Consider the following 25376-nt stretch of genomic DNA (forward strand, 5'->3'; position numbering starts at 1 on the left):
AATTCAAATTTTTATAATCACGTTCTTTAAATTTTTTGATTATTTAACTGCCAATGCTAAAATTGTTGTTGTTTTTTTTTTTTTTTTTTTTTTTTTTTTTTAATTTTATAAGACAGTTAAATGTAATTAAATGATATATTTGTTTATCGTTAATAAAATATGATCATTCAATCATGACAATTAATTTGATCTGTATACTTAACTTTAAGTGGCTTAATTGCAATAAATTTGTTGATCGTACTCGAAAAGATGAGGATGATAAAATTAGTATGTAAATATATTTAAATACTAAACAAAAATAAATAAATCAAAATTACTGTAGCATTGAATTATTAAAAATCAATCAAAATAAATTTGCGTCATTTTAATGACGTGGCGAATCAGGAAAGTTTAGAAATTTATGATAAATATTATCGAAACCGGAAAAGCCGGGGAAAAACAAGTGTACTATTATTTATTTTAATAATTTTAAGTGTTTTATAAGAGAAATTAGTTATTGTTATGATAAAATGACGTTAAATGTCAACGATGGCGTGTTAAAATATCAGGAAATGAAGGAAATTTTAATTAAAGTATTAAATTCCGTGGAATAAATTTTTTAGTTGTTTTAATATTAAATAAGTGACAAAATAATTTTGTAATTTGGTACTGTGTCATTCATTCATTGTGACAAATAGTTAATAATGTGTAAAAGTTAAATACATTTAACTCTTAAGAAGGATATTCTGTTTAACGAAAGTAATTCCTGTGATTAAGCGACTTACGAATTTGTGTTGATTAATTATTTTATTTTTTTTATATATTTTGCGAAAATATATCGTATAGTTGCAGTAAATATAATAAATATAATGAATCATTTTTATCAAGGATAAAAAATAAAGATTAATTCTAAAGATTTTTTTTTAAAAAACATTTAATATCTCTTCAAAAAAAGTTTATCATGTGAATTAAAATTCAAAAATAAAATAATAAATGATATAGTAAATAAAGTTTTTAAAAATAATTTAATCATTTTTTTATCCTTAACTCTGACAGTCAAAAATTAAAATTTTCCTTGTTATTAATCTTAGTCTTAAAAATAAAAATTGTAACATAAATAAAAGATTAAAAATATAATTTATAGATAAGCTTGTGTGATTTATGTAATATATATTTAGAGTATTATCTTAAATATATAACTAACGGAAAATTTCTCCGATGTCATAATAACGAGAGAGATATGAACACACCCACCGATCATCAATTGCAAAAAAAATAAATTTATCAGCTCATTTATTATTGTCATTCTGAAATTCTCTTTTTTAATGGATAATATATATCTATATATACATTTAGATAACATATAAAAATTAATAAATAATGTAATCAAGGAAACGCGATGTCTGAAAGAGTGAACGATAGTGATGAAGATTGATCGGGTTTTTGAAACTCATTATACTGTCATATATTTATAATTTTATGCTAAATAATATCACATGCACCGAAAAAAAAGAATTTTTTTTTTTTTTTAATTATCTTTAATTTAAAAATTACAATAAATTATTTACGATAATTTATTGCGACTTTGTAGAGGAATTGAATAAAAAAAAGGTCCTAAATGTAATTACTCCTAGTCTTTTAAATATTTTCGGTAATCGATGTCATTAACGATCGATTAAATGGACAATGATAAGATACTAGATAAAACTAAAAAGTTCTCACGGTAATTTAGATTTTTATCGAGCAAATCTGATCGATAGCCGAAGTATTATTGAAAATTGATCCAATTATTATGTAATTGATTCAGAGATTGCATCTGTCTCTCCCCTGATTAATTAACATTTATCTGAAAAATAAACGATCAAGATGATAAAAAACAAACTGGTTACTAAGAAATGAATCCAAAAAAACAAAATTTAAATATTTATACATATTTATTTATATTATTAACAATTACACAATTTGTACTGCACATAATTTGATTGGAATGATTAAACAGATTCAATATGGACGGATTAATAATAAATTATCGAATTAATGTTCACCAGACTGTTGATCAGACAGGTAAGGCACAATATTTTTCACAATTGACAGATACAAAGTAACTGTTAATACCATTTAACAATTAATAATAATCATAATTATAATTATAATAATGTATTATGTAAAATGTAGTACGACACAATATAGTACGATATGTCTTGTTTTTTTTTTTTTTAACATACAAGGCTGTTCATTCACACTCTGACAATAACATCAAAGCATACGCTAAAGTAATTATTTAAATGTACGACAAAATTAATAATATATGACACTACATTTCAAAATATCAATTAACAATGTATTAAAAATGAATAATTTAATTTAATAATTAAAATAAAAGGCGAGGCATCGATTATTTGAAATAAAAAATAATTAAACTCTATTTTACGGACTTGGGCTGTATGTTGGGTCAAACCTAACAGCAGGATCGCTAAGGTAAGCACACCATGTAAAACCTGGCGGATAGCCTGAAAAATTCATGCGGTTATTGTTTTAACAAAATTAATCATTAGATATAATAGTATATTGTGTGACAAGGGTTGAAGCGAAACGATTTCAGATCGGGATGAAGTTTGACATCACCCGCAGTCTGAAATCGTCTTTCATCCTGAGTTACACACTAGATTTTTCATGATTACCTGCATTGGAACTTAGTTTCATTGTCAGCAGCAAGTCAGAAACAAGTCAATTTAAGATCAATGGTGTGATCAATTATCAGCGTAACCGTAAATTGTCATTTGCAATTTATAATTAAGCAGAAACTATACAGAAGCCTCCAGTCAGAGGGCAGAAACTTTGCTTCTTCCCAAGGGATTCATATTTCTGTCCACTGACTAAAGGCATTGGACTGAAATTCGCTTCTTTCAACTGACTATGGAGACACTGAAACTTCGTTTCGATGCTGGTATCATGAAAAAATTTTAGTATATTACACATCTAGAAAGAAAACAAGGACATCCCAACCCACATGCGTGCAAAACACGCAGATTGTGACGTCCTATCTTTCTCCGTGGTGTGTAACCAATTTTTCACCAGACCTGCACCTGAAAGTTTAAATTTTTGCCTCTGTAGGAATTTCCTCACAAAAGAAAAGAACGACTTTCTTCTTTCTAAACAGGGCAGGAATTGAAACTTCCGGCGCAGGTATAGTGAAAAATAAATTAAATTATTCAAATTAATAAATTAAAATCAGCAAATCGTTAATTATCATTAATGTTATGATTTATGATAAACCATTGCGCACACTCCCCAAAATGATTAAGCGTTAATTATTATTTTAAATAATGGTCTAATACTTACGCACTCCTTTGTGCATTTAATAACGTTTATTATATGTATTAATTTTTTTTTATTTATTCAAGTATTTAAAGCGTGATTGTGTGATCGAACAGATATTTTCTCCACTTGTCCGGCTGCGTGCAAATAATTGCCCATGATTAGTTTACTGTTTATTGAATTAGTTCTTAAATTTTTAATTATATTACAATATTATTTATCTATTAGTAATAAAATAGAAATAAAATAAATGTGTCATTAATTATTATTATTTAATAATATAGTTAACAAAACTACATATTATATATATTTATATTTATACGTACAAAAGGAACATGTATATGTATATTTATGGACTCTAACATATTTATTTATCACTTTGTTTATTAAATATATATATATTTATATTTAATTATTTTGATTTTTACATATTAAAGTACGCGACATTTAAATTTATTGTTATTGTTACAATAAATATAATAGTGTATTTGATTTATATAATTTTTTTTCATAGATAAAATATAAAATATCTGATTGATATTTTTTGAACAATTTTTTACAATTAATTATAATAATAAATTTTTTGGACGGAATAAGACAAAGTTATTCTAGAAAAAAAGTTACGCTCTTTATTAATAATCCTGAAGTTAGCAGACAATTCAAATTTTTTCCGACTAATTAATGACAAAAAAAAATCTAAAAAAATGCACTTGTAGAAAATTGAAAGAACTACAAGGGCAATTTTTGAAATATTTTTTTATTTAATTTATCGCTTGGAAAAAAATCCAAAAGTAATTAAACGCCGACTAAATTATGATTTTTACAGACAATCAACAATTCTCCGACTTTTTTTAACGAATCAATGACAGAAAAAAAACTAAAAATATGCACATGTAGAAAATTCAAAAAACTATAAGTGAAATTTTTTCAAATATTTTTTTTTTGCAATTGATTGTTTTTAAAACAAATCCAAAAATTATTGGATATCGGCTAAATTCAGTATCATTTTTTTGGAAGCTCCTTTAGTTGCCAATAGCTGTCTAATATTTTGTAAATTAATAATAATAATGTTAGTAGTTAATTAAATAAAAAATATACCAACACCGTACCCGTACTAAAAATAATAACAATTATTTAAAAATAATAAAAAGTGTATGACCGTTTTTAACAATAACCGTTAATTACAATAGTAATTAAAATGATATATGTGATGTATTTATCTTGTCTTTATACATGACTGATTGTTTAGTCAAGAAATATAAATTAAGTACAGACGTAGACTTTAATTGGTTTAAGTGAACTAACAATAAAAGCATATTTCAGCCTTATTTGTTAAATTGAATTGTGACGTCTTGAGTCAAAGCATTTAAAGAAAAAATCTATATACAATAATTATACCAAAGTATAGCGCAGTGTTGTAAGAAATGGACTCAATAAAATAGTTGGTAGAAATAAAAAGTAAAATGTCATCTGATTGTTCATTTGAAACCAAAATCGGGCAGAGTAAATATTTGACGTAAAGTTAACTTGCCTCGGGGTTTGTATTTGAGATGATCCTCGATAAACTGACAAGGACAGCGGGCGGAGACGCAGTGACGCGGAGGAATTGCTGGTCCCACATAAGCTCTATTCCGTTCCTGCGAGTCTACCACCAGGTCGAGTCTGTGCCGAACTAATTGACGTGTCCAACGCGAGGCGTACCTCAGTAACAGCAACTCCGCCCGCTCCTGCCAACACACACCGTCACCAGTTTCAACGACTAAAGCCATACACATTTACTACTAATTATTTTTTAAAAAACGCAAGCGATAAGAAAATTTTTATCAGTCAAGAAAAATCAGACATGAAGGAAAGAATTAAGATTTAGAATATAAAAAGTAGCTGATCCTGCAGACTAATTAAAAATAGAAAAGCAAGCGTGTCATTAATAAACACTGGAATGTTCTCACTGGAAATCCTGTACGTCATATAATTGTTACTATCAATTAAAATAAATAATAAAAAATTAAGTACTGCTCTCTTATGATATTTAAAAAATAAAACTGTCTTTCATTTGCTTGTCCACTAAAATCCTCTGTCTCTCAGGAAACTGCTCCACCTAGGACAAAAATCTCTGCCTTGCACACGTGGTTTATTGCGCAACCACTCCTCGACATACTGACATGGACACAAAGCTGATGCTAAATGACGTGGTGATGATGGATTACCGCCTTCCTCGTCGACTGTCCAGTCTAAACGACGTCTCAGGTAATCCTTCCCCCATCGTTGGATATACCGACACAATACTTGCTCGCTCTTACCCTAACATTGCGTTTTACATCATAAATTTTATTTTTAAAACTCAGCCATTGTAATAAATAAATAAATAAATTAAATAAAACAATACGACCCAGATCAGCCAACAGATAAAAAGAACAAATACCTGCTTGCGTGATAACCTGGTAGTGGTGCTGCCCTGTATGACGATATCGGTATCATCAATATCCATTCGTTGTTGCAATTCTTGTCTGCGTCGTTGCATGTCATTAGTTTCTTCACCTCCAATTACTCTGCCCTCACGCTCCTCTCTCTCGATAACTTCTTGCAATTTTTTCTGAAAATTTTTTATCATCAAGTAAAGTAATAATTATCGGATATGAATAATAAAATAATAATAATTATTCAGCTTACTACGCAGTCGGTCGTGTCGAAGTAGATGAAGCATAAATTAACTTTGTGACATGATATTTTTCCTCTGTCATCCAAACCAACAAGTATCTTATGACGTAATAAATGTTTGTTTACTTGAGCCATGCATTTTTCTAAATTATGGTTTAGTTTTATCTTTATAAACATACATAAAAATATTGCTGCTGCATTTAATATCAACCACATAATCCCAAGGCCGAATAACGTGAGTCCAGCGAGACCAGAAAATAATAGACCAAGAAGAATAACAAAAGCTGTGAAAATCCACAGCACAAGTATACGTTTGTAGCAAATATTGTACATATTAAAACGCACATCGTTGACCAGCAACTCCATCACATGGACGTAATCTTCTACTGTTAACTATAAATAAAAAAATATTATTAATTAAGTGAGTCATGAGATAATTAGTCATAGAAATCAGCCATCAACAATTAAATCAGTGATAAAAAAATAAAATTATGTATTTTACCGTAAGACCTTGAGCCATAAGTTCTTCCGGTACTAATTCAGGGCGAAATTTAGCTGGGGTAATCCAAGGCCACCGCGTGTTAACCGGCAGTAATGTTACGATAGTGTCACCGTTTGCAAATCCTCGTCTTATGTTGCCGATCGGTGTGTTGATAACATTATTTACATTAGCACTGCGACCATTGGAAGTGTCTCGAAGGTCGATGGTTTTCAGAGATGCACTCTTAGGGTCTGAAACTTTAACATCTGACGGCACGTTTGCTTCAGGACTTTCATTGGACATCGACCTGCTCAGTCCTGATCTATCTAAATTTATTTGGACGGATTCGGTTGCTATCACAGCTCCGCTGTACTCGTTTTTTTTATTTGAATTACCAGGAACGCCGGTAGGAATACTAGCCGAGGGAGCAGCGATATCTTTTTCTTCAGCTTCCTTGACAATCTTATCAATGCTGACTGTTACTGTCTCAGGTTTAATAGTAGCAGGTACTGTAGTGTCTTGCGATAATTTAGGAGCTGGTTCTTCCTCAAATTGGACCCAGTTCTTGGTTTTAGCTGCAATATCAGTGATCCCAGCATCGTCAGTCGTATCTTTAGACTTTGGTGAACTCATTTTAGTATTTGTCGTAAATCCAATATAAGATTTTAAATATTTTTTAAAATATAACGTCCAGCTTTGCTCGGTGTCAAAGAGGAATGTTTCTCACGCTGCTGCAACCTTCTAAAAAATCTCTCGTCATACTTTCACCAGCCAACACCTACGAATATTTAAAAAAAACCCAGTTATTAACATGACAATAAAACACTAAAAACTAAACTGTAACTTAATAAACAATAACAAAATAGTTAACACGTTTTGAATATCTTATAAAATCCGCCATCTTTCGCGAATCGCGTGCACATATGTAAATAAAAACAGGGAGTGCCCACATATGACAAAAACCGGAATTTAAAAATTTATTTACCCACTAAAAAATTTATTACTCCAGCAGACCCGACACTAAAAAAAAGTCAACAATTTTAAGTAATTCAAATTTAAAAAACCAGTTCGCGCACCAGTTTTTTAAATTTGAATTTTCACATTCACTTATATAATTTAATATTTTCAAATTTAATGAAAATTTATAACGCAATTAAATGTAATAAAGAAAAATGATTTGAATGTTATATCACAACATACCTGGTAGATATTAAATGTCTAAGGTCTTGTGATCGCGACATCAGAACGCGAGTTTTAGGTGTGGGTTGAGGAACAATAAAATACTGAGTACTGACTACCGACTACTGACAATACTGTATCTGTATGTACAGACTACGGATGGTGGAGAAACAGGTAGAGGTCAAGGGGACCCTGACAGTACAGTAGCCAGTCAGGTACGAGTATTATTGTGGATAAGCACGAATCCACTGACATCGATCGTAAAACTTGTGGTAGGGAATTACACAAGTACAATTTGTGTATATGAGCTCTCTTATTATAATTATATTATTGTATATATGTATACATAATATATGTGTATTTATAAATATCTATATATATGAAGACGCGAATTGCATCAACTTATGAATTGTTACTTTACTTGTTACCGAGTTTATGAGAATTGTCACTGACAGTAACGACAGACACGCACACTCAGTTTTTTATTTTTATATTTATATTTTCTTTGCTACGCCTGGTTTGTATTTATTTTATTGTCATATTTGTTATATATTTAATGAGAAGCCGGCATGATTTATAAATTTTAAATAAATAAATAAATTAACTAAAATAATGGAATTTAAAAATTCGCGCGCTAATTTTTAAATTATAATGCGCATTTTATACTCATTTTATTTATTTAAAAATTTTAAAATTACTAATTGTCAGTTACATTACTCATATATATTTAAATATATACTCCCACTATTATCACGGCCCTGATAATAAAATAAAATTGTCTATTTTTTTTTTGTAGACAAACCGAATATGGGTTATAAAATATTTATGTAACACTTCTGGGTATCAGCGCAGGTATTTATTAAATACATAGTAATAATAATAATAATATATATATTGAAATTTAATCTATGGTATTTGTAGTGTAGATATTTACCTGATTTAAAATATTTTTTTTTAGATAAACTGGAGATAAAAGTCTATAAAAATGTCGATGAGATTTTTGAGAGCGACGAGTTTATTTAGGCGAGTAGTTCACTTTGATAATTTTAAACAAACAACCAGTCGGTTTAAGAGTTTAAGTTTAAGCTTGAGGAATAATCAGGAAAAATTCAAATTTCGGAGAAGTAAATGGAATTACGTTATTGGAGGTGTAAGTTTATTTGGTTTCAACTTCGGCAGCAAAGATGATGAGGAAATAGAACCGGAATTAATTATGACTATAAAACGATCAATACTTCTAATTCAGGTTGATAAGTTATAAAAACCATCACGTCGACTTATTGATTATTTAATGTCTGGTTTAATTTTCGTTAACTTTCAGAAGGAGGAATACAAAAAAGCTGAACAAATGTTACACGTGGCACTCCGTCAAGCCCAGACGATCAATCACTACGAGGGTGTCACTTACGTGTACGACGTGATGGCTAATTTGGCTTTCCAAGTCGGCGAGATTCAAAAATCAATTGATCTTTTCAAAATCGTGATGCAGAGACTGCTGTCGACTGGTACTGAGCAGAATGACACTAAGATTATCCACATGAGTTTAAAGGTTGCCAATCTTTATCAACGTGCAGGAGACAATAAGTATTTAAATTTGAATGCTTGCTGATTAAACTAATTTGCAAGTTTAATTTGATAATTTAATTACTTAAATAGAACAGCTGAAGAAGGATATAAATTTTGTATTGAAAAAATCGAAGAGCACGCGGTTAAAAATCCAACTGACGAAGATATCTTGGTACTGTGGGCGATGAGTCGCGATTGGTATGCAAATATGCTTTTGTCTGAGTCACGTCTGAGTGAAGCATTGGAGAATTACCAGAAGTCTTATCAGTTGTGTACGGAGATTTACGGCAAAAATCACGAACAAACGGTCATATTGTTGAATGATCTAGGTACTGTGTGCTGTCTTTTAGGACAGCATGATCGTGCTCTGGGATATTTGAACGATGCTATTGAAACAGGTCGTTATCTAATCAGCTTAGCTTGATACAAATTATTATCAAACAATGATTTGATTAATTTTATCTCTATTAAAATATTCATTTAAATAACTAAAACTATAGATATAAATTTAAACTTTTATTTCAGGTAGCAAATTACCAGAATGCCCAGAACTGAGTTCAATTTATGTTAATTTGGGTAATGTTTACATTAAAAAATCTCTGTACAACGAAGCTAAAGTCGCGTGCTTCGAAGGATTGAAACGCGCGAAAAAAAATGAAGACCAAGAGTGCCGCGATCAGGCGAATTTATGTTTAGCGGAAGTCAAAAAATGTTTGAATAGATAATAAATTAATTATTAATCAACAAGACAAATTAATTAATTTAATTTATAAACTATTTTGTACAGACTGTAACACAAGTTGACGTTAATTTATTACAGAAAGAGAATTTTTTTTAAAGAAATTCTGTTACTGTAAAAAACCTTGATATAAAAAATATAAGCCTGAGCAGTCTTTAATTTGTAAATATGTACGTAATTATAATGAGCAGTAAGTGTCATTAACCCTCATTACTTGCAACTTATATTGTAAATTAAAGTATTTAAATTTAAAGGATTTGGAATGTTTACATTTTTTTTTAGGCTGAAATATTAATCGCTTAATGCGTAGTTTATTCATATGCAGCAATTAATACCATCATATAGACACCTAATAAAAGAGCGATTATCTCCTTGACTGATTGCCAGAATTTAGTGTCAATTAATAATTCAGGTATTACTGACACCGTCGCGATATAAATAAATCCGCCAGCTGTAAATGGAAGAATCCAGGCTGTCGCTACGTCTCCTGAAAGACAAATATTTAAAATAAAAATCTTTACTCAACATGTTAATGGTAAACAATTACTGTATTATGATATTTACCCATTCCTTCAGCTAATAAAGACACATAAGTACCGCATAAAGCGCCCAAGGCTGTTATTAATTGAAGCATCATCGCCTGAAATCAAAGACGAATTAAAAATACTGCTGATAATCATTGTGATTATTATTTACAAATTATATTTACTTTCTTTTTACTGCAACCACTTTGCACAAGAATAGCAAAGTCTCCTATTTCATGAGGTACTTCATGTAGTAAAATAGTCAGCGTCGTGATGTGTCCGATATTTTTTCCAGCTAAATAACTGGCACCGATAGCTAAGCCATCAGTAAAATTGTGCAGGAAGTCAGCAGCTAAATTAAGATAACCAGCTATTTTAATGTCTCCATCATCTACTTGATCTTCGCTTGTTTTTTCATCAGCATCATCGTCTTTTTTCTTGTCCTTTACCTTAGTAGCAGCAGCAGCGTCAACCGCGTGAGAGTGAGAATGAGAATGCCCGCCTTTTATTAATCTTATACTTTTTTCTACCACTAGAAACATTATTATACCCAGCAGCACACAGAGACCAACAGCCATCCCATTACCATGATCATGACCATGCCCATGTTCATGTTCGTGCTCATGTTCATGAGCATGATCGTGAGAATGGTCGTGTTCATGATCAGAATGCGAGTGTGGTGTCAACGCATGAGGAATAAGATGCAAAAATGCATCACCCAGAAGACCACCAGATGCAAAACTCAGCAGAATTTTCAACAATGGCTCTTTTTCTTTGCTGTTGTCCAGAGGAACAAAGACAAGTACAATAAATGGAGCCGCTGATATCAACAAAGTTGATGTAATAGCATTCAGCATAACGCTCTCACGTGGTTCTGTACCAGTTGCTGGTTTAGGGTCTTCATGTTTGTGGTCGTGATGATGATGATGATGATGATCATGTGCTGGAGGCTTAAACTGCGCATTAGCTTGCTGGGAATATTTAAAACTCGGTGGTTCATGATGATGATGGTCATGATCATGGTCGTGGTGATCATGATCGTGGTGATGATGATGGTCATGCTGACCTTGGCACATCAAAGGAAAATCCAGTAAAATAATTAATACAAATAAACCTAAAGCTAATTTTGACCAGAAAGAACTTTTACTCCACCACCAAGCATCTTGATCACTCTTCGGCAGAGTTTTCATTGTCACTTCTTAAAAAATATTTAATTCAAATTCAAAACAACAATCTACTTGTCATTTATTTTATTGTTGCTAAGTTGATTATCTTTTTTTTTTATTTTATAAACTTTATATCACAAATCTGTAATGAAACATCACGAACTACCCAACTATTATTTTTAATCTACGAAGTTAAACGTGGACAATGATCACCAGCCAATGAAACAAAACTCCAACGCCACAAATAATTATTTTTATTTATTTCGTGTCTATTTCTAAAAAATTTCAACCAATTATAACTATTTTACTATTTCGCCTCGTAGGCATCAGTTGATAGGTTATATTTTATGTCAAAGGAATATGTCAGTACCGCCATCATCAACATGAACGAAAATTCCGTCCAATCATCAGCATCCGTTTCGGTATAAACAAAACATTTGTATTTTCAATATTTTAACGAGTTTTTGTTAGTAAATTGTCATTGTCCTGTGATGGTGTCTTATGACAAATTATTCCCGCCAACTAAACAGAAGTACATCTTTGCACGATAATTTGTTATTTTTATTGGTAAAATTAATAATGATATTTATTCGAGCGAGAGTTTTTACGTTTTAAATATTTATTGAGAACGTAGACCTTGTCTCGGAAGCTGTTTAAACTTGGCCGCCTCAGATTAAGGTTAAACATTGGACCTAAGGCGTTTTATTTTATTTTTAAATATTTTTGCATGGTTTTTTAATCGCATTTTAATTTACTAAGTGCTTATTGTTTAATTAATTATTTTTATAATGGCGGAGAAAAAAAATTACGGGTCTTGCAATGCTATTTTTTCGACCTATCCTATTTTTTTCAACAAAGAAAATAATCCGCCTGCAAAAATGCTACAGTAAGTTTCCTGTCATCTATCATATCAAAATTTTGTTTTATTTTTTAATCTTGTGCACTTGGGTTGGACATTTCTACTGATACATTTAATTATTTATTTATTTGATTGACAAGAATTAAATTTAAATTTTTAGTGGTAAGAGCAGCCAGGATCTGGATAAAATAGCGATGGACAAGTCAAAGCTTAACAAAAAAAAGTCAACGTCAGTTGAGACGGTGACACCTAAGAAGACTGATTTATCATCACAAGGAAGAATTAACAGCAGTCCTGCATTGAGCATAAGTAGATCCAAGTCAGCGATGGCACTGAAGCAAGAAAAGTTGAAAAAATCCTCGTCGGATGACAAACTGAAGACACCTAAGTCTCGAGGTTATCATATGCCGACTGAAAAGTCTCCGGTGACACATTTTTGTACGGGTAAACCGCCGAGTATGAAAACTGATGGCACACCATTCAGGACACCTAGCAAAAAGTATATCAGTGAACATTCATTGTTGCAATCAACGCCAGATTGTTTTGGTTCTGTGCAATTTGAAACACCACGTGGTAAAAGTGATGTTGCTACTGATGAACCCACACTTTATGAAGGAGAAACTAGTAATTTAACTGTTGGTATTAGAGTTAGACCAATGAATTCCAAGTAAGTATATATTACTGATTCTTTTGGAATTGATGACACGATAAACTTTTAATTATTTTCCCATATTGACTTTAATTAATTAAAATACTAATGATTAATAATTTATTACAGAGAATTAAGTGATCCGAAAGTGATGTCAATTGTCAAAGTAAGAGGAGCAAATGTGACAGTTGATTGCGACGCATCGCAGCACACATTTGTGTATGACCATTGTTTTGTGTCATATGCAAATACCGCGAGAACAAATCATGCGAGTCAAGAGACTGTTTTTAATAGCATGGTATCACCATTAGTACAAAATGCCTTCGAGGGCTACAATGTCTGTCTGTTTGCCTACGGACAGACTGGATCAGGAAAGAGTTACAGTATGATGGGCGAGTCAACTCTCTCTAATGCTCTGGAGCCATCAGAAGACGCGGGAATAATTCCAAGATTTTGTTACGAATTATTTTCCCTGGCTGCTCGTAACAGCAACTACTCGCCGAGTATAGAGATCAGTTACTTTGAAATTTACAATGAAAAGATTCATGATCTTCTGGCGACCAATTCTACTAACAATGGGAATAAACGCGCGCCTTTGAAAGTCCGTGAGCATCCGGTGTTTGGACCCTACGTAGTTGATCTTAGTCAGCACACTGTTCAGAGCTACGAAGATCTGCAGACATGGCTCAAAGTTGGCAACTCACAGCGAGCTACTGCCGCCACAGGGATGAATGAAAAGAGTTCGCGATCACACAGTATATTTAGTATTATATTGACTCAGGGACAGAAGTCTGAGTCCTCGAGTGTTTCCACATCTGGTGAATCTAGTCGTCGTAGTAAAATAAATCTTGTGGATCTTGCTGGGAGTGAACGATTGAGTCAAACTTGTGCTAGCGGTGATAGACTGAGGGTAAATTATTTATTTACTTTATTTATCTCAGCACTCGGTAATAAATAAATTAATTTTATTTTACTAATTAACTAATTACAGGAAGGAGTTTCAATAAACAAATCGTTACTGATCTTAGGAAAAGTAATTGCATCACTTGCCGAAAATACTAGCAACCGGAAGCGTGGATTTGTGCCGTATCGTGAGTCGGTATTGACCTGGCTATTGAAGGTAAGATTTTTTTTTTTTTTATTTAATTTATTTAGTTATAAATTATTCATTACAAATTAATATAATATTTTTTTTTAATTAAAAAAAAGAAATAATACTTTGTTATAAAAATATTTAATTATAATACTCAGTAGTTGCGCATTTTAATCGATGTCGAAATCCGTATGGCCACGGGTGTTCGTCATTGATATAAAAAACTTTCTCTTTTTATTCTTAAATGTACAAGTTAATGCATCGTGTCGGTGAAGTAATTGAACATCGGCGGACGAATATATACACGTTTAGTTCCACATCTGCAACCGCAATTACTTTGACATTGACATTTTTTTCCCAGCTCTTCACATCGGCACCTGGTCCTTTCGTTTTTATTTTTCTGATCTGCAAAAATAATAAAACCGAAAAAGATTAACGGACTGTTAAAAATAGCCAACAATTGACCTTCTTTATAAAAACTTTAAATTTTAATACTTTGGCTTACCTTGATCTTTTTTTTTATCATTTTTATTACGTTTGAACATATCCCAGCCCATTGTTTAATTTAAATAAATTTGAAATTTTAATTTAAATTGAAAATAATTTTTTTTCCGCTGACTCTAGAATATTCTTAGACTTTCTATATTATCAACCGCACTCTGTAATCGATAAAATGTTTGTTCTCTGATAAAGTAACAGAAACCACTGGCCACTCAGCCGTCAATTGTGGCTTTATACAAATTGCACACGGCCCGTAGCTTTGCACACGGCACCAATTGCCGCGTAATTTATAATCTTGTTTTTACATTTACCAAAATTATATATCTACAATAAAAATTTATTTTTATACTCGTTTTTTCTATATCTATATAATTAACTACTGACTTCATTAATTATTTTATTTATTTATATCAATAATAAATTCAAATAAAAGACAAAAATATTTTGTAAAATCATTAGCATCCGTTAAAAACTAGTGCCGCGTGCACAAAATGACGTATTTTAAAAATTTAAAATGGCGCCAATAGAAGCGCCAACGTCATTTTTTATGATCATGAAATTGACAAAAGTTAAAAAATTTAGGAAAAAAAATTTTTTTTTTTAACAATTTAATGACTGAAAAATAAAATCTAAAAATATGCACATGTAGAAAATTTAAAAAACTATGAGTGCAATTTTTTCAAATATTTTTTTTTTTTTTTTTTTTTTTTTTTCAAAAATTCAAAAATTATGAGACGTCGGCTAACGGCAGTATCATTTTTTTAAATCAAAGAATATAGAATAAAAGAAAAAAGTAAAAATTATTATTTTCTATTAATTTTTATTGCTTATAATAATTCATATTTATACAACTGTACGTAAATTTTTTTATTACTCATGTAATTTATAATTATTCTTACATTAATAACTTATTTTAATTATTGTAATAACAGTTTTTTTTCTTAACCAACTAATAAATCTATTTAAGATTCGATTAATAGTTAACAGATAAAGTAAATAATTTTATTTTAAAAGTCTAACAGCCGTCAGTCTTTATTTCTTAAAAAAAATATAAGGTGAATACACTTTTGGCAAATATTATATATGGGATTTACGAAATCTTTCATATATTTACGGCACAATTACCATACATATATTTTATTAGACCAAGTTTTTTTATAAAATTAAATTTTTAATTTTTAAAATTTAATTTATTAAATTAATATAATAATTTATTAAATTTTAAATTTTTTAAATTTAATTTATTCAAAATCCTTGAATTATATTTTTTCCAATGTTAGTCTTATTCTTTATCTTTATCAAAAAATTTTTACATTATATTTATTGTAAATTAATTAAAGAACATTAATTTTATTACTGTATTTATTAAACAAATTCATTTTTTACCCAGTTTGATTTTTAAATTTTTTGTTAAGTGTTTTGATTGTCAACAAGGTTCAAATATTATGCGTCTCAGTCTGTCAAAATATAATCCATCAAATGATATGAGTAAAAAAAATGTTTATCAAACACCGCAAGCAAACACGTTCAATTTAGTAAACAATAATATTGATTAACTTATTTCTAGACAACATAATCATATAATTAATATACTTATTTATAATCAAAACTCACGTGAGCTATAATTATCGTAACTATTTATAATCGAACCTTGTCTTATTTACTCGAATTTATTTAAATGATAAATATTGATAATGAAAATATTTTTTTTTATATCAAATCAAACTAAATGGAATTCATTTAAATTGTGTACTCAACTTATTATCATTCAAAACAATATCGTGACAAAAAAAACTCAATGTTTTATTAAGCTTTCATAATATATGGCTATAATTTTAAATTGTTTGAGTAAAAAATGTCCTAATAAGTCATCAATAATTTCGCGTTACTAACTACAAAAGGGCTTGTAATTTTTTTTTTATTACTAATCGATTTGGGGACCTTAAAGCTAAAAATTTGAAAAATTTAAATTACCCGCCTTTTTGGATTTCAAATTTTTTTTCAATTTAAAAAAAATTACACGGAAAAAAGAGCAGGGGAAAAATTACAGTTTAGATTAAAAACAGGATCCTCATATAAAAACTTCTACTATGTTTGCACTGCAATAATTGAAACTACTTCTTGTAATAAAGTAATTACAATTATAAATACAAAATTTTATAGTTTTCAATGTCTTTTTAGTTGAAAAAGGATTGAAAAAAGTCTTATATAAAACTGTAATAATTACTACGTCTTAAAAAAGTGTAATTTTTACAGTTTCGAAGGGAGAGACTGCTGATATTTGCAACTGTAATTTTCTCTCTATTATTTTTCTGGAATTAGTAACGCGATTTGTTTTTGTTAAAAAATATTTATAAACAAATACCTTAAGATTATTTTTATTTATGCAAAAAAGTCCCGCTCTATAAATTACAGTATTTGTTTAAATTTATTTATTACCAAATTTTTGATAACTCGGTTTTTCGACCCAACAGTCATATAAAAATAATCTTACGTAATATATCTCTTTAAAAAAAACTTAAAAATAATTATAACTTAAGTAATATAAAATATGTAATTTATAAGTTAGTGGCAGTTTTCTCATTATTTTTAGCTGTCAGCTTGCATGTTAATGTTGCAGATGACTGACTTTTATTGTCACTCTTGCCATTATCAACAACCTCTTCTTCTTCTTCCTCTTCATGTATTTCATTACATGAAATAGATCTGCTCTTGCCCTTTATGTAGGCACCAAGAGATCTTCTCTTGCTCTCCTTGCACAAATGGCAGTGCTCCTTTTTAGAGTTCGCTCGTATTTGTTGTTGGAAAAGCTCTTGTTGGTGTCTTGTCATTGTAGTTGACGCCGATTTGCCTTAAATAGGAAACAAACAAACATCCGTTTAAATAAATTCAAGAAAATAACTGCGCAATAAATAATGCTGTCAATGAAACTTGAGCATTCTCTCAAGCAACAGAAAATAACAACCGGTTCCTTATTTATGTTGATAACGAAATTTTTTTTACATCATTCAGTAATAAAACTTGAACTTTAACATAATAATCGAAAGTAATTAACAATTAATATGCGGCCACGATGATTGTCATCTTTATTTAGTATCAGAGTATTAGCATGTCTAGTTACTGATCTTATTCAACAACAAAAATAATCTTATCACTTAAATTATATATTAATTAAAAATTATTTTTTTTAAATTATCTATGCTAAGGCTATTAGTCTCCGTTTGACGTTTATTTATTTAGCAAAAATTAACTGTTTTGATAAGAAAAAAAAAAAATAATTAACAAAACTTGATAAAATTAATTGGAAGTGTCACATATTATTATCAACAATCCATTGTCATTATTTTGTACGGTTATTAACGAACGAAAAAGTAAACAAAGTAAAAAATTAATATCTTTAATTAGTTTTAAATTTGAGCAAACATGCAATCAGTATTCAATGTCCTTGTAAAAATAAAATGCGTGCTTGAATATTATATGTCAGTGCGATCAACAAGGTGAGGACAAACTAGTGTATCAACACAAGATTGGTTACGTCGCAGTTTAAGCTTGGCCTACTTTTTACCTCGAAAAATCCTATCAGTTAATTATCAAAAAAAATAAGTAATTAAAAAACATTATTTAGATCAATAATCAGGCGATTTATTTTTATAATATTATATTATATAAAACTAATAATTCATTTTTTCGTTTTCATTCCTGCTCATAAAAAGTCAGTAGCTGATCTAAGTACTTTCACCTGCTTACGTACTACTGCCGTCATCATTTTTAAAAACTACATCGTTATTTTAATGAAATTAATTTAGTAAACTATTTAAATAAAGGCGGAGTTTTTAATTCGCGATTTGATCTCGTGGTTTATTATTATCATTATATACGCTATTAAAAACTCTCGTGATGATGTTAAAAATACATCGTCTAAACATAACTACCGGCACACGATACGCATTGTTTCAAAAATGATCTCCGAACTCTATAAATAATAAATCATATTCAAATATACCATGCATAAATTTTAATGAAATAGATATTAAATAAACATAAACATACCATATTGGAAATAATTTTTGTTCCATGGTTGCTCATAGTCCCGATAGACTGGCGCCCTGAATGATCCGTAGGTCATCACTTCAGGCATATAAACAAGATCCATTTTTTCTTATATTTTTATTATTGTGATCTGCTATTATTTTTTATTATTAACTCAGCTGAGAATAATTATTTTCATTCTCTGGTGCAGCTCAATAAATTGATGTTTCAATGAACTCTAGGTCATCTCACACCGTAAGAACTCGGTATAAAAAATACCACCGCAAAAATAAACCTTTTTAAAATTAAAAAGTAAATGTTTCTTTATTTATTTCAGGTATGGAGTTACAAGTCACGGTGTAAATAACAAATAACTATTTGCCGAACGTATTTAACAGAATGGAGTAATAGTATTAATGTTTACGTGACGTGAAGAACGTAATGCATCGGTGTTTAGCTTTGAACTACGGCGTGGTCGACGCGCATGAATGTTTACTTGTGATCCCGCGTTACTGTTCCCCCACTGAAAGATCTCCTACACTCTACCCCTCGTGTAGCTCTTGTTCAGAGTGTAGATACTAACCACAACCTACGTCCAGCCAATGCTGATTTGACGTCTCTCCCTTTACCTCCTCTTATATATACATGTATATTTATATATTTTTCAACCTACACATTGTAAAACACCGAACCTGTTACGGCTGGGCCAGCATTATCCGGTTTAGTCCATAGCCCTGGTATACGTGACCGTATAAACGTACGCACGTCAGACAACATGAGATATTTTTTATAAATAAGACCCTCAATTTTACAATTACGCTTACATATACAATATATTTCCTTACTGCACATACTGCGTAGTTCTGAAACATAATATGTTTACTTCTATTAAACCACAAGTTCATGTTATTTATTTATTTATCGTTTTTTTTTTTTATATTTTAGTTATCTGATTAGTCAAGGTAACGTTGATAAATGGAGCCATCGTTTCCTTTACTTATGCGATAGCAGATTTTTTAGCAAAACAATTTTTTTTTGTACCATGGAATGTATTTTTTAAAATATATATATATAGATATTACTACTTACAAATGAGCATTTTGAGTATTGATAATTAAATTATCAGTACTCGCGTTCCCAATAATTTTACGATCGTTTATTGCGGCTATCAAATGATAAAAAGTTACGATTAATTGTTAATTGGATGTCATTTCAATTAAATAAGTGGATATTTATAGAAAAAACAAGTATATGTTCATATATTTGTGTTATTTATAGGAAAGCCTTGGGGGTAATTCGAAAACGGCAATGCTGGCTACCGTTTCACCGAGCAGCACACATTTGGAAGAAACATTAGCGACCCTTCGTTATGCATGTCAAGCTAGATCTATTGTGAACCGCGTACGGATTAATGAAGATCCGCATGACAAACTGATAAGGCAAGTTAAGACAAAGAGAACCCATCTACTGTATGGCAAATATAAACAAGCGCTTATCGGATGAAAGTGTGTTTGCTGTTGGATTACGGAATAATTTTTTATCCTATTTTATTGTTTTTTTATTTCCAGAGAGCTTAAAGCCGAAGTACTAAGATTGCGCGGGGTTAGAGAAAATTATGAGCGTCAATTAGGACCGCGGAGAATAATAGAAAATGGGGACTCGGGTAATGATAATTTAGAGATACAGAAAAAACAACTGGAGATTCAGCAACTGAGGGACCAATTAAAGCGCACGGAGGAGCAGCTCGCGTCCAATCAAAAGTAAGACATTTTTTAAAATTTTTAAAATTAAATTGCTATTTAAATGGAAGGAAGAAGTTCTCACAAGGGACTAAACTTATGGAGTGTACGGAGAAATGCGATTGTAGAAACTTAATTGTCCGCGGAATTAATTTTAGGTCATGGAAAGAGAAATTACAGGAAGCTGAAGAACGTAAAAAATCTGAAATAAATTATCTACGGCACTGTGGAATAGCCATTGAATTAGACTACAAGGAAATAAAGTCAACTCCTTGTTTGGTCAATCTTGCAGCAGATCCTATGCTGTCCGGTACGCTGCTGTATCTTATTCCCTCGGGAAAAGTGCGTATTGGACGGCAAGGCAAGCAGATTGATTCGATGGACATTGTCCTGGATGGACCACTAGTTGCTCCATTTCACTGGTTAGTCATGAAAGACGAGGAGAGACATTTACCATTGCACGCACACAAACATTTTTTCTTTCATTTTTGTTTATTCACTCGTTTATTTTTTTAATAGCATGGTGATTAATCCTGTTTTAATATTTTCTCGCGTGACTGTCTCGTGAATCATTCTCAATTACACTGGCAATCAGCTATTCAGCAATAATAATAATCATTACTCTCAATAAATAATTCGATTTAATATAAATTTGAATATTTTTTCTAGTACAATTGAAAATAACAAGGGGGTTTTAAGTTTGATGCCGGAGTCTAATGGCGATACTTATGTTAATGGGCAGGTAATTTATATAATCAAAGTATCTTTGATTGCATGCATTAACTCACGTGTCGAATGAATTGTAACGGTTGTTTATTTATTTACAGCTGGTGTGCGACAAAGTTTGTTTGAAGCATGGAGACCGTTTAGTCATAGGCGGCAATCATTACTTCAAAGTTTGCAATTCAAATGACGAGAATTCAAATGCACAAGCTAACGGCCAACCCATTGATTATGAATATGCGCATCAAGAAATACTGGCTATACAGGAGGAAAAGTAATACATTTTTTTTGCGCTTATCGAGTAGAAAATGTAATTTGTCGTTTATAATTAATTACAAATATTTTTACATTAGATTAAGAGCTGAGTTGGAAGAATCAAAGCGCAAAGCGGTAAAAGAACTGGAAAATGCAAAGAAAGAAGTTGAAATGCAGTTAGGATCGCAGAAAACGTCATACGAGCGTGAGATTAAAATGCTCGGGATGACGTTGGAGCAACAGAGACTCGCTTTGGAAGAAGTTAACAAAAAGAAGCGGCAGTTGGAGGTCGAGAAGGAGATGCTTACGTACCAAATACAGGAAAACAAAACACGGGAAGTCAAGTCCATGTTAAATGTCGAGCCTTATGAGTCGAATTTCTTGCAAGAGCTGGAAAAAATTTTAAACGAAGCGACTGCTGATGCTGAAATTGCGCTGACTATCGCTGCTAGCAATGAAGTTATCGCAGAAGGCGGTATTACGTTACACGAAATGCAACTTTTAGTTAGAGAAGCTACTCAGCGTTGTCGTGATATTGGTATTAATTATGTAAGTATACTGTAAAAAATTGATTGACTTTGACATGTTGAGAGTAATGCACTACCTTAAACGTTTAAATTTTGATATTAAAATAGACTTGTGTAGTGTTTCATTTATTTAATCAATCGACGACTCTAGTCTGTCCTTCAGTTTTCCCTCTTCAATTCGGCTCGTTGGTCTAGGGGCATGATTCTCGCTTAGGGTGCGAGAGGTCCCGGGTTCAAATCCCGGACGAGCCCGAATTTTTTTTTTTTTTTTCTTGATCTTTAACAGTTTTTTTTTTTTGTTATTATTCATTTTATTAATTTTTTTCATGGCTGTGATATTAATAAATAATTTTTTTTTTCAGGAATTTTCGCAGTCACGCGTGATTTCAGAGAAAGGACTGCAACCAGTCGTAAGAATTAGAGATCGTGATCGTATGTTAGAGACTTTGTGGCAACCGGAAAACTTTCTAGACTGGGTAAGACGACTTCGTGATTTCGACAACGAAGATACAATAAAAGAATTAATTGATAATGACGGTACTAGCTGGGAAATGTTCGATGAAAGTGAAATACCTGAAGATTCTTTGGACACTAGCCGCATATCTGTTAATTTGACTCCAGTCAAAAAGCAATTAAATGAAAGTATACATCAATTGTCGATGAATGGCTCGTTTTTAGACGGCACGATAGACAAAACGACGGACTCTGTCGTGCAAAGAAGACACGACGACATGGATGCGTGTCTTTTACAGATAGAAGTCGCTGCCCAGACCCTCGGAAAGTTGTGTCACCAGTACGAAAGTCGGGAGACCAGTGGCGAGGTCACCAAATCACTAGATAAAGTCCGTAATGTTGTATCTACACTGAGAGAAACATTAAATTCATTGCACAAGACCAGTGATAGCAGTACAAATATTGAAAGTTCCATTAATACTGTCATTGAAAACTCTGTTACTTCCGTAAACCAAAGTGATAATGATCATGATAATGATGATGAAAATCAAACTAAACAAAAAGATGATAAAATAATTTCATCGCCAAACAAATCATTCCGCGCATGCCCTTTTTTACAAGACAACAATTCAAAATCCGTGAGATTTAATGTTAAATAATACAAGATTTAAATATCTGCCTCGATGATCCTGAAGTTAACAGACGTCAAAAATTTTTAGATTTTTTTTTCAAACAATTAAAAAAAAATTTTTAATATTCATGTGTAAAAAATTAGATAAACGGCGCGAATTTTTTAAATATTTTTTTTTTATAATTAAGTTTTAAAAAAAATCAAAAAATTTTTAAACGTCGGCTAACTTGAGTATCATTTTGCCTTGACATATCTTCAGATTAAATATTTTACATATTGATAGACTAATTTCATAAGTGTTTTTGATTAACAAATGTACAGGTGTTTATCTTAAACACTTGTGAAAAAAAATATTTAAAGACTTCGCGGCCTAAATACATGTCATTGGACTTGTGTTGATGGCCAAAACCTTTTTCTTTTTTTAATTTATTTCACTTATCTCTTCATATGTCGTGTTGTTTTATTATTATAGTTTAGTCTTGCCTTGTAGCTTTTAAGTAAAAAACAAAATATTGATAAGACAAAAAAAAATAGTGATACGTCACTAAACATAAACCTCGTAGAATGCTTACTATAAATAGTAAGACTGTGATTATCATTATTAATAATAAATAATTAGATAATTACATGTATAAGTTTTATGAAAACAAAAACAAATTAATCTTTTAATATTATAAAGATTTTATTATTAATTTTTAATATAAATATAAGTAAATATGATTTAATGATAAGTTCAGATGCAATTAATAATAAAATAAAGTGTCATTTAAAATAAAGATTTTTTATATTTAATTGTGATTTTATTATTAATTATCGATAACATGATGAAGTTTTGATTGATATATATATATATTGCGACGCAAATTAAAAATAAAACAAATTAATCAAAATAATCTTCGATATCAATATCTGGGTTTAGCAAATCCTCGCCGTAAATACTCAAATCCAGCTGATTAAGAATTAAATTTTCGCACATTTCTTCCAGATCCGTATCGCCAATCAGCACTGCACCTTGGAGTTTGTTATCTTTCATCACAAGTTTTACATACTCGAGGCCTTTGGTCATTCGCAGTAAAATTTCATAATCTCTGCCCAGTTTTTGCCCATTGTAGAGACCAAGAAGCACGACTTTGTACCCAAAAAAAGTCGTGACATGGGTGAAAAGTTCAAAGCAAAAGTCTTGGAGAAATCGTTCATTTTTGTAGCTCGACACCATCGTCTTTGCGGCATAACGACCCATCTGGTGGGCCTGCGTCCATAAACGCATTTGGAACCACTGGGGCGCCAGATCCCATCCCACTGAACACACATCTCCCGCAGCATAGACATCAGTGGCTGATGTCTCCAGCTTCCAATCAACTAAAAATCCCCCATCTTCGCCGAGAGTCAGCTCTTCCAGTCCAGACAAATTGACATTAGGCGTGACCCCAGTTGCAGAGATTATAAAATCGCATCCAATTGTCTTTCCATTAGTCAGCTCCGCGTAAACCGGCCAGTCTTCAGATGTACTCGGTACCTGATCAGGCTGGAGAACTCTGGTGACTTCTGATTCATACTCAACTTGTACTTTTATAGCATCGGGAGCTAAACCTTTCCTAGCGAACGACTCGTGCCAATCGGGACCTAGTGCAGCACCAAGTCCACTTCTGTTTCTTCCCTCAGTTATTGTGTATTTAAATCTCTTACAAATATTACTCCTTTCACCAGTTGATGATTTGTCTTTAGTCAATTTGTCGTGAAAAAATTCCGCAGCTCCGGGATCAACAAAAGTCGCTGATATATGTTTGTCTTTAATTACCCAAATGACTTCAACGTTTTCTACCTCGTGGACAACTTCTGTAGCAATGCCGCCATTACCAACGACAATTATCCGCCGTGCGTTCGTTATCTTACGGGAAAAATTTTCCACAGACTCGGTATCACGGATTCCAATAACGTATGGATTATTTTCGCAAATAACACGAGCTTTCGCTCCATTACAGAGACATAATTTATTATATTTTATTACTAATCCTTCTTCTGTTCTAACAGTCTTGTCATTAATATTAACCTGCGTCACAATATCATTTACTACCGTTAATAATGAATTTTTATCTGTCAACGACGATGATTCTTTTTCTTCAACATCAAACTTCATCATTGTCATTCCAATTGGCGCAACATTTGTTATTGTTTTTACAAGCGGACTGGCGCTTATCAGTATTATCTTTTCATCTCTCGCTAAAAATGATATACTTTCTGCACACGATACTCCAGCAATCCCCCCGCCAACAATAACAAAAGGTGCCTCCATCATTAAATATATAT

General features: G+C 31.2%; 6 protein-coding genes and 1 non-coding gene across 13 annotated transcripts; 3 read left to right on the forward strand and 4 right to left on the reverse strand.

The window, feature by feature from the left end:
* Window positions 1–1920: 1920 nt before the first annotated feature.
* LOC103570986 (transmembrane protein 268) lies at window positions 1921–9113 on the reverse strand. Of its 5 annotated transcripts, none has more exons than XM_008548923.2 (6): window positions 9024–9113; window positions 6458–7214; window positions 5968–6348; window positions 5720–5890; window positions 4829–5024; window positions 1921–2489 (listed from the first exon to the last, which is right to left on the reverse strand). In XM_008548923.2, the coding sequence occupies exons 2-6, from the start codon at window positions 7067–7069 to the stop codon at window positions 2407–2409; spliced, it is 1443 nt and encodes a 480-aa protein (XP_008547145.1). In that variant the 5' UTR covers window positions 7070–7214; window positions 9024–9113; the 3' UTR covers window positions 1921–2406. The 5 variants fall into 5 exon arrangements, 4 of the variants coding, with proteins under 4 accessions (XP_008547145.1, XP_008547146.1, XP_008547143.1 ...); XM_008548924.2 differs by lacking the exon at window positions 9024–9113 and adding an exon at window positions 8550–8639; XM_008548921.3 differs by lacking the exon at window positions 9024–9113 and adding an exon at window positions 7637–7743.
* LOC103570985 (tetratricopeptide repeat protein 19 homolog, mitochondrial) lies at window positions 7762–10074 on the forward strand. 3 transcript variants are annotated; one of them, XM_008548920.2, is made up of 6 exons: window positions 7762–7830; window positions 8412–8467; window positions 8574–8861; window positions 8937–9199; window positions 9272–9579; window positions 9707–10074. In XM_008548920.2, exons 3-6 carry the CDS (start codon window positions 8601–8603, stop codon window positions 9904–9906), a joined length of 1032 nt encoding a protein of 343 aa, XP_008547142.1. In that variant the 5' UTR covers window positions 7762–7830; window positions 8412–8467; window positions 8574–8600; the 3' UTR covers window positions 9907–10074. The 3 variants fall into 3 exon arrangements, with proteins under 3 accessions (XP_008547142.1, XP_008547141.1, XP_008547140.1); XM_008548919.2 differs by lacking the exon at window positions 7762–7830 and adding an exon at window positions 7839–7887; XM_008548918.2 differs by lacking the exon at window positions 7762–7830 and adding an exon at window positions 7898–8132.
* A 135-nt stretch (window positions 10075–10209) lies between these two features.
* Window positions 10210–11974, reverse strand: LOC103570987 (zinc transporter zipt-7.2). Its single transcript, XM_008548926.3, has 3 exons — window positions 10630–11974; window positions 10485–10560; window positions 10210–10407 (listed from the first exon to the last, which is right to left on the reverse strand). Exons 1-3 carry the CDS (start codon window positions 11632–11634, stop codon window positions 10232–10234), a joined length of 1257 nt encoding a protein of 418 aa, XP_008547148.1. The 5' UTR covers window positions 11635–11974; the 3' UTR covers window positions 10210–10231.
* A 75-nt stretch (window positions 11975–12049) lies between these two features.
* LOC103570989 (kinesin-like protein KIF14) lies at window positions 12050–23861 on the forward strand. The gene is made up of 11 exons (XM_053740936.1): window positions 12050–12496; window positions 12630–13136; window positions 13248–14028; window positions 14110–14238; window positions 20020–20184; window positions 20314–20501; window positions 20639–20902; window positions 21150–21222; window positions 21308–21477; window positions 21557–22007; window positions 22348–23861. Exons 1-11 carry the CDS (start codon window positions 12399–12401, stop codon window positions 23095–23097), a joined length of 3576 nt encoding a protein of 1191 aa, XP_053596911.1. The 5' UTR covers window positions 12050–12398; the 3' UTR covers window positions 23098–23861.
* LOC103570988 (uncharacterized) lies at window positions 15582–19287 on the reverse strand. Its single transcript, XM_008548927.3, has 2 exons — window positions 18763–19287; window positions 15582–17563 (listed from the first exon to the last, which is right to left on the reverse strand). Exons 1-2 carry the CDS (start codon window positions 18863–18865, stop codon window positions 17271–17273), a joined length of 396 nt encoding a protein of 131 aa, XP_008547149.1. The 5' UTR covers window positions 18866–19287; the 3' UTR covers window positions 15582–17270.
* On the forward strand, window positions 22166–22237 carry Trnap-agg (transfer RNA proline (anticodon AGG)). The gene has a single exon. It is a non-coding gene; the product is annotated as a tRNA-Pro (tRNA).
* LOC103570991 (pyridine nucleotide-disulfide oxidoreductase domain-containing protein 1) lies at window positions 23848–25365 on the reverse strand. Its single transcript, XM_008548934.2, has one exon. It carries the CDS (start codon window positions 25363–25365, stop codon window positions 23950–23952), a length of 1416 nt encoding a protein of 471 aa, XP_008547156.1. The 3' UTR covers window positions 23848–23949.
* Window positions 25366–25376: the final 11 nt, after the last annotated feature.

The sequence above is a fragment of the Microplitis demolitor genome, chromosome 7, assembly GCF_026212275.2.
Source record: "Microplitis demolitor isolate Queensland-Clemson2020A chromosome 7, iyMicDemo2.1a, whole genome shotgun sequence".
Classification (NCBI taxonomy): Eukaryota; Metazoa; Arthropoda; class Insecta; order Hymenoptera; family Braconidae; genus Microplitis; species Microplitis demolitor.